This window comes from Phoenix dactylifera, unplaced genomic scaffold (assembly GCF_009389715.1).
Source record: "Phoenix dactylifera cultivar Barhee BC4 unplaced genomic scaffold, palm_55x_up_171113_PBpolish2nd_filt_p 000526F, whole genome shotgun sequence".
Classification (NCBI taxonomy): Eukaryota; Viridiplantae; Streptophyta; class Magnoliopsida; order Arecales; family Arecaceae; genus Phoenix; species Phoenix dactylifera.
Window position 1 is genome coordinate 88,144 of NW_024067936.1, and position 8,920 is coordinate 97,063.

General features: G+C 35.8%; 1 protein-coding gene across 7 annotated transcripts; it reads left to right on the forward strand.

Annotated features, from left to right (window-relative positions):
- The first annotated feature begins 219 nt into the window (after nt 1–219).
- LOC103716228 (uncharacterized protein At3g49140) lies at nt 220–8,920 on the forward strand. 7 transcript variants are annotated; one of them, XM_039119309.1, is made up of 14 exons: nt 1,016–1,139; nt 1,355–1,484; nt 1,555–1,621; nt 1,896–2,127; nt 2,543–2,645; nt 2,735–2,799; nt 2,905–3,027; nt 3,128–3,226; nt 5,805–5,958; nt 6,039–6,110; nt 6,195–6,304; nt 6,470–6,622; nt 7,129–7,224; nt 8,516–8,920. In XM_039119309.1, exons 2-14 carry the CDS (start codon nt 1,448–1,450, stop codon nt 8,618–8,620), a joined length of 1,416 nt encoding a protein of 471 aa, XP_038975237.1. In that variant the 5' UTR covers nt 1,016–1,139; nt 1,355–1,447; the 3' UTR covers nt 8,621–8,920. The 7 variants fall into 7 exon arrangements, with proteins under 7 accessions (XP_008802362.1, XP_008802364.1, XP_008802363.1 ...); XM_008804140.4 differs by lacking the exons at nt 1,355–1,484; nt 1,555–1,621 and adding an exon at nt 220–360; XM_008804142.4 differs by lacking the exons at nt 1,355–1,484; nt 1,555–1,621 and adding an exon at nt 220–360 and having other exon boundaries at nt 6,497–6,622.

Below are 8,920 nucleotides of genomic sequence, written 5' to 3' on the forward strand. Positions count from 1 at the left end.
TTATGGGCAAAAATAAAATATAACATTATTTGGAGCCGCTCTGCAAATAAGAGTGGAAAATTGTTGCTATATTTTACAATAGATAAGGTTCAAGTTTATGGACAAAAACAAAACATAACATTATTTGTAAACATGTATTTTTTAGGGCATTCTTTATGCAAATATCCCATGCATATAAAATTATTAACGAAATAAAACTTTGTTAGGGGGCTGCGGGAAAAAGGGTTTCACTATTAAACCAAGACTGAGAGAGAAAGGGGGAGAGAGAGAGAGAGCGCCATGGGGGAAGCGTTGGACCTTCTAAGAAGAGCACACTGATCTCTCTCCGTTCTGGCATGGCGATCGGCCTCGTTTATCTTGGTAAGTACCCGTCTCTCTTCTCTTCTTGTAAAATTTTAGCAATCCTTCACGGCTTCACCTTCACTTCTCGAAAGGAAGAGAAAAAGGCACACAGAAGGAGGAAGGGTAGGAGAGAGGCAGCAAAAGACCGCCTTTATGGAATGAGGGGAGGCAGATTCGGATCTTCGTTGTTGAAGTTTTCTAAATGATCCATCTAATGAGAACGAGGGCAGGAGGGATATTCTTGGGAGAAGAGAGGAGAAGGAGAACAGGAGCTGCAGTTTGGAAGGGATCCCTTATTATGAGGCTAGATCCTTTTTCTTTCAAGCAGGCATAGATTTGTTCTGCCAAAAGAGTTTCTTTTGGGGGCTTTGACCAGAAAGGGATGAGAAGAAGAGGCTTTTTTGCTTTTTGTTTTTTTTTGTTTTGTTTTTTGATTTTGCGAGGAATCACGCAAACAGGAAAAGAAGATTTGTCTCGATGATAAGTGATCATTTCTTTGATGCATTTTGGAATTATAGGATTTTTTTCTTCATTCATCTGCCTTCTGTACCAAGGTTTGATTGCTGTTTTTTTTTTTTTAGACATTCAGGTTAGCTGCTTTTTTAGGAAAAAAAGGATTCTTGCTGATGTTCACATGCATTTCTTCTTTTTTTTTTTTTTGAATTGGCTGCAGCATCTTCCCAGTGTCAATTTTGCAATCGAGAAGGGCTTTGTTGTTCAATGTCAGCTGGGACAACAGCGAGCTGGATTAAGTCCCCGTTCGATGGTCGAAGAGGTCCTGATTACTCTAGCATAAGGTATATTGCCCCCACCTTTTTTCTTTCTTCTTCTTCTTCATTTCTTCAAGCTTGAGTATTGATTCGTCAGTGATCCTAACACTAATAAATCAAGCAAACGGAAGGAACCTTTTGTGGTGTATATATATTGTTTGATATTTTTCAGTAATATGCAGATGGAAAAGGTATGAATAGACGATTTGATTGAGTTGTTTTTTCATGTTAATTTTTTGCAGATTCTGAGTGAGAGGAATGCCCTTTTGGATGCTCAGACAAAAAAATGTGCTGTGATTTTTGGCACTCAGTCAATTTGATCTGATTAGCTAATAATGGCTTATTTGCCTTGTAGTTGTCATAGTATTATCAGTATGTATCTTCTACTTGCTTGTTTGACCAAATAGTTGAGAAGCGAAATAATAAAGTTTCCAAACCCTAGGCAGTCGCAGATATATGGGCATGAATTCAGGAATCGATTCAGTGATTGTGACCTCAGGCTTCATAAGGTAGGAGGGCAAGCATGAAGTTCTTTTTACTAGCTGGTTACTTGTAGGTTGTATCATATTGTCATAAATGTCTAATTCAAATAAAAAGTACTAAGATGAACCAACATAATGAGATTGCTAGAAATGATATCTTTAAATTCTTAAGTTTTTGTGCAGGTTTGCATGCTATGTATCTCTGTTGAATATTACTGATTCTTTTCCCACCTTTTTTTGTCTTTTAAATTGTAAATTCCATCTTTTGTTATACTAACTAAATTATATGCAATTTTTTTAGCTTTAAATCCAGGAGTCTTTTCTTTGGATCCATGCAGCCTTATTGGTTGCCTACAGGGCAGGAGCTATCTCTTTCAAAAGTTCGTGTTTCTGCAGATTACTCAGACTCGCTGCCTGATTCACCTAGGCATGTGGGAAATCGAGGTTATCATCCTCTTGAAGAAGTGAAAGACCATGAAAGGAACAAGGATATGCTGCTCACAGATGTTGAAATAGCTAGGACAACTGTTGAGGTGATCTTATTTTGTTTAGGAGATAGATTCCTGCTATGCTCATATGTATGTAATTTGATGCCTGCAATGAAACTTTCTGATTAGTTGTAGCTTCCACTTAATATTTTAAATATATAAGTTTCCTAATTGTGTTTATGCTTAGGAAATTGTTTTCATATTTTTGTTGAGCTATTTGCTTGATTCAACCTTTATCTTTAGCTGGATTCTACTTCTTCTTTTGTTTGGTTTTTTCACTATGTACTGTGAAACTGTTGTATATGTTCATAATTTGTACTTGTACATTCATTTTATGTCTTTATTTTGCTGTATAAGTTACAAATTGTCAGCATCAGCTAATAACATGTCCTTAGTTACATAAAAGCAGGGGACTGTTATGATTCCTAGGACCAAAGGATGATGCTTCTTATTAATGTAGGCCAATAGCAAGGCATTGCTTGTATTTCCTGGAAGGGTACACAGTGAACCACATGGACATGTCTCATGGGCTGAATATCAGTATGTAATCGATGATTATGGAGGTGAGACTTCACATGAAATATCCTTGCTGTGCCTCCAAATCTTTTCCGAATATGCACTTAATCTCTTCTTTTATGAATAAAAATTTCAGATATATTTTTTGAATTCTTTGATGATGACAACATCTTGCAAGACCGTGCTGCCAACAACCCTGTGGTTAGTGAAATTTTTTGTATACTCTTCAAAGTTTCTAATTTGCTTTATAATAAGAAACTTCGTCAGTGCTCACCAATCTCATTATCTTGCTTGCCTTGCTTGCAGACAATGCTGATTGGGATGGATGCTCCTATCTATGGAGAAAACAAGATGGCAACTATTAATCTTGGTGACCATATGGATGATGACTATATCATTGATGTATCATTTGATGATGATCATAATGAGGTCCGTGTTTGTTTTTCCTACTGCTTTTTTTAGCCTGTGCAATTAAGCAATTAAATGATTCTCAGGACAATCATTCATTTGCCTTTGTTACTATTAACAGATCGGTGATACAGAAATAACTGATACTCTTATAAAGTGGGGGATGCCAGATACATTGCGTTGGGTTCATCCAATGTATTTTGCAAAATGTTTGTCGAAGGTAAATATTAATAAATTATTTTATTGCTTAATTTATTTAAGGAAGGGCATATGTTCCAATCACAATTTCCTACAATTATATGTTACTTTTGTGGGATTTATGGTTGTTATTTTTTTTTTACTTGTATAATTTTTTGAGTGATAATTGAAGGAGAATCAACCTTAATAAAGCATCATGAGGAGTTATATCTGTTATTATAAGACAATATGCAACTGTTGAATGGTGCAAACTTGCAAAGATGTGGTGAACTCACATTATGGGGCGTTAGTCTAAATATATAAGTTTATATAGTTGATAACCCAACCACACATACATTTTATATATTACATTCAACTGCAACATTATGCAGTCCTTGTGCAGCCATTAATTATAATTTATAACTCTCATAGATTTACGAGACATCATAGATTGAAAACTTGTATATCACAAATTGAAAATATATGGTACTATGGTTGTTTGAAGCAGTCCATAAGATGCTTAGTAGATTGGATCTACATATATGGTGAATTTGACATTTAAACTGAATGTGTTTGCTTCTGAATTGCATAATGTTATTTAATTATTACTGGATAGTCTCCCTGTCATCATGATGTTGAGTAATAGCACTACTACTGCTTAGATATATTATTGCATAGCCAAAACCTTAACATAGTATGTGTGACATTGCATATGACTGCTTTGGTAAAGCAAAAGATGTGATTATGCTTCTTGCTCTCAGGTATTGAGAAAATCAATTTGGAAGACACAAAAGCCACATGTTATTCCATGCAATCACCAGCTTGGATAGTGCTAGTGTAGGCTTTATCTTTAATAAAGAGGTGACAGAGAAGTAAATTACAGTTCAAGACATTGAACATTGCGCACGAAAGTTTGTATGAGCAGTATCAAGTCTGGATAGATAATATATCTCACCAATAAATATGGTTAGAGATGGGCAAGGGCTGGTTCAAGGCCTATGAAGCGGGATTTGATCAATTTGGCCTTGGTTGGGTCAATAGATACTAGCTGAAGAGTCTTTGTTGTGGTTTGCAACCCTAACCTTTCTATTCATTTTCATCCTCCGCCTTTCCCCTTCTCCTCTCTTCTCTCCTCTTCTTAAATCCTTTTTCTTATCCTGTCCACTCTGCCTGCCTTGCAATGGACAAAATGGCCTTCCATTAGATGGGCTTGAGAAGCCATTAGGTGGTTAGTGAGTGATCAACGAGGGGAGGCAATTATTCTTGAAGTGGCCCAGGGGCTCTTGGAAAGAAAATGGAACAAAAGCTATACCTGTTAACACTGTTCACGGATCGGAGAAAATTGGTATTGGATTGTTCAACTTCAAACCCGTATGGTTCAACTAGGATCAAACAACCTTGACATTAGTTAATCCCCAATTGGGTATAGACAATATCTTGGGAAATACTATCACATAAAAGTTTCTGCTAGATATGTCTTGATATGTAGATCAGATCTTGCGGTGGAACTTATCTTAGGAGAAGCTAATGTTGCATTGTAAATCTCAGAAGTTTGCATTATGAGCCTGGGACAATAGACTGATGCTTTATTATTATAACAGACCATGTTTGATGAACTGCAAAATGTATGCATTAAGAGTGGACTGTGACTCTTGTTGTTCATGAATCACGAGTACTGTATGTATGACATGTACACTAATATATGAGTTTTATGTACTAATTTCTGAGTTTTATGTCCATAGCTACAGGTAACTCTAACATGTCTTTAAAAAAATATTGGGAAAACTCATTTCCCATGCACCGATCATCAGATCCTTCTTTTTTCGGTAAATTAGCAGTGTCTTTTATTGGGTGAATCATTAACCAAGATGCCACAAACAAATCCTGTAAAAAATGTTCTGCCTTGTTACTCAACTAGTCAGCATCATTAGTGTGATTTGGAAGATCTGCTAAAGTTTTGTTAGTAAATATGCTATTAAATCTGTCTTTTTACCATCATTTCCAATCTCCTTTACCATAAATAACCATACCTAAGAATGTGTTAAGTGGGCAATCGAGGATTTAATTCAAGTCCATTTTACCTTTCGCTTTTATAAGACACCTGTTATTCCTTTTCTAGCTTATTTTCTTACATGTCGAGGTCAACTTCACCATTCTTGTATCCTCGGCTGCTTGTAAGCCGCTCTAATTCTAAATGTCCTTTCATATTTTCATGTACATACATTACTAAGAATATATTTGCAAATATGAAGTCCTTGTTGCCTGATATGCTGATCTTTACAGTAATTGGTTTTGCTTGAGCGGATTAGATAACAAGTTGAAGTTCACTAGGAGACTGTTTTGAAATGCTAAAAAATAATAGATTATTTTCTTCTTTTCAAGGCAATGTTGAAAATATTTTATTTATACTTCGGAAAACTGAAGATGATGAATATAGAATACATGTGCATGTGTAACAAAGGGTTTTAATAAAGATTACCATAAAATAAGGATCCGATTCATTTATGATACGAGTGATGACAAAACATATCATCTTGCATTCAGCACTACATGTTTTTCCAAGTAATGAATCCCAGTTCTTTTACTGTGAAAAATTCCTTTTTCTTTCTGTAATTGTGTAGGCAGTTAATACCAAGCAGGAGAGGAAGATGGACCGGCCATCAAATGGCCTCTCTATTGTGGGATGTCTCAGACCTGCTTTTATAGATGAAGAATCTTATTTAAGGAGATTATTCCACAGTAATGATGGTGATGATTATATGTCAGATTGGAGAGGTATTTCATGCCCTGTTCTTAAATAATTAGTGGAATCATAGTGGAATCAATATTTAAATGAAGATAATGAAATCTGCAATCCCTATCCCCAAATCCTGCAGATGAATCTGAGAAAGAAGAAGAACAAGTGGCTGGGACATATGACTTAGTTGGTAATGCAAAGTAACAAAATTATTTCTTTTCTTTGTCAGATGTCCCTTTTTCTTTGATAAATGATATATTTTTTGTATGTCCAGATGGTGAAATGTTGAGATTTAATTCCAAATATGATGGAGGCAACATTAGTTCAACTCTCTACAAATTGGAAATTATGTCAATGGAGCTACATTCTGTATATGGTGGCCAGGCAAGTTCCTTATATCCAGCAGTCAGATACTGAGATATGCTTCTATTTTTTTATATCCATCAAACAAATGACACCATGTACCTATAAAGAAAATTTTTACTTGGTGGAGATTCACATTGGAATCTCTGGTGTTTTTTCCTCACCCAATTATTTTAATGGATGCAGTCCATGATTAGTCTGCAAGATTTTCAGGATGCTGAACCTGATGTTCTTGCACATTCTGCTTCGGCAATTATAGAACGCAGTAATGAGTATGGAGTGCAGTGCAATGCTGCTCTCAGATCCCTCTGTCGCAGGAGGAAGGGACTTGTTGTTGAGGTATATTTCTTGTTGCATAGTTCCCAATCTATATTTTGGTTTGAAAGAGATCCTCTGCTGTTCAGATGCTTGCCATTGACGGGAACATTTATTCTTTAGCTATAAATGGCATATCATTCCAACTGCCACTCAAATTCTGGCAGTTGGTTTAATAAAAATGTTATGCTGTCATCATTCGCTATATAGTTTGGAAGTACACAGCTTAGTTCTCTATTTAATTCAATTATAGTGCTGTAATGTCCTTAGGCTTGTCATTTAGGAACACTGTCCTTCTACAAAGGTGGATTTGACTTCTCTTTTTATTTAGTAGATGCTTTCGAGCTATACTTCTATTTAAGATATAGATGGATCTTTGCTGGCTAACCCTTGTTTTTTTTTAATTTTTTAATCTTAACCATAGTTCACATGGTTTTACAATTCTTTATCATTTTCTTACAATGCTTTGTTGGGATAAAAAGCACTACACTCAACTGATTGACCACAATCTGCTCTTTCTTTTTATGCAGAGAGCAAATCTGATCGGTGTCGACAGTCTTGGCATGGACGTAAGAGTGTTTTCTGGAATGGAAGCCCAAACTATTCGTTTTTCATTTAATGCTCGAGTAAGGTTTTTTTTTTGAAAAAATAAATATTCCATCCTCAAAAATCTAGATATTACATTCTTACTTATGTTCCCCTCGAATCCATGATGGATGATTGATTTAATAACAAATAGCTAACAAGAAACACAGGCATGGTTGCAGTGGTGGTTATCCCTTCTCGATGATAACATCCTTGACCTTATACTTCAATTTGCTTAGTCATTGGAGGTGCTATGTGTGAGATTTAAGTATCAGTGGCTTAAGTTGCATAATCATAAACAAGAAACCTGTTCCCATGAATGTGGATCCCACCTTCTGGATTCTTCTCCTCCATGGGTTCCCATCTTTGGTAAAGTTGAAATGTGTTCCGGTTGCCTTTTGCTACGTCCATCTACTTCTCTGTTCCAACGCTTCGATTTAATTGTAAATCATCTTTCATGTGATTCTTATAATGCCATCTTCTCTAGGAACTACACTTGCCAAACTATTGAAATCGGTGTTTCAAAAAGCAGCTGCAGTATGTGGGCAGTCAAGGAACTGTATAGTGCATATGCAGTTATTATATTTTACTATTTATTAAATAAATAAAATGTACTAAATACAATAAAAATATCGATAGTGACTATTTTCTGGATAAATAGTTTCGATATCAATGGGGACTAACAATAGTTCTCAATACTGAGGATTTAATGCCTAGAGCATCAGTTTTAACAATTAACATATTAATAATATTAATAAATGTATCAAGCTCACCTGAAACCCACATCAAACCAAACTATCATCTGACCTGCTTCTTCTGCACAGGCTCACATAGAAGTGCCATTGTATATGTGGCCTTGTAATGCTAAGTTGGCCGCATACCCAACCTCACAATGCTAGGTGGTCCACATATGGAGCTGCATGATGCTAAATGGTCTGCTTCTTGTGGTATGAGCACATACAATGACCTCACGTAGGCAATATGGCGCATTCAAGTGACTGCATTTGCATATGCAGCTGCATGCACCATATTTTATATCACTAACTGAAATGATGAAGTGACGTCTAAATTATTGTTGTTTGATAACTGGTTCCATGTGAAACTTGCTCAACCATTTGCATTTGCATCTGCATGCTTTAGCTTGTCTGTTATGTTTAGCAGATTTATTTTCTCATTCTCCCCTTCTGGCACTTATTTGACATTCAGTTCTTGTTTCATAATTTGTTTACCTTTTTAGTTTCACAATCTCGTTTGTTATTCTGTTAGTTGGCATCTTCTTTTACTTTCCCTTGTCATCTGAGTTTCTGCTCTCAACTTTTTTTCCATGTGTAGGCTACGTCCGAGAGTGCAGCTGAAAAGAAGATCAAGCGAATGCTTTTCCCACGCTATTACCGTAAAAAGTTAAGAACTCCAAGTGATGGTGTGAGGGACTCATAAATTTTAAATGTTTCCTTTATCCTATAGCCAGGCTCATAGTTAAAAATGATCATGTTAATTCTTTAGTAATATTAAGTGTGCTTTGTATTGTTATGCACACATGCACTTGTCTACTTCCAACAGCACATAAAACCAGGAACAGAATACCTGCATGAGGCTTCTCACTGTTTGTGAACTTCAGAAAGCGCAGTCTAAGTACCAAATAATCATGCCATTTTGGTGGCAAGAGTTTGAGTTTGTTGCTATGTTAGTGAAAATATTTGTTCAATAAAATTAATTTGGTTAGAGATGATTTTGTCA

Excerpts from the sequence above, each read along its gene's own strand:
- LOC103716228 (XM_008804140.4), top strand. The coding sequence starts at position 336 with ATGGCGATCGGCCTCGTTTATCTTG. Across the intron at positions 6,111-6,194 it reads TGGGACATATGACTTAGTTG|ATGGTGAAATGTTGAGATTT; the intron begins GTAATGCAAAGT and ends TTGTATGTCCAG. Across the intron at positions 6,305-6,469 it reads ATTCTGTATATGGTGGCCAG|TCCATGATTAGTCTGCAAGA; the intron begins GCAAGTTCCTTA and ends TAATGGATGCAG.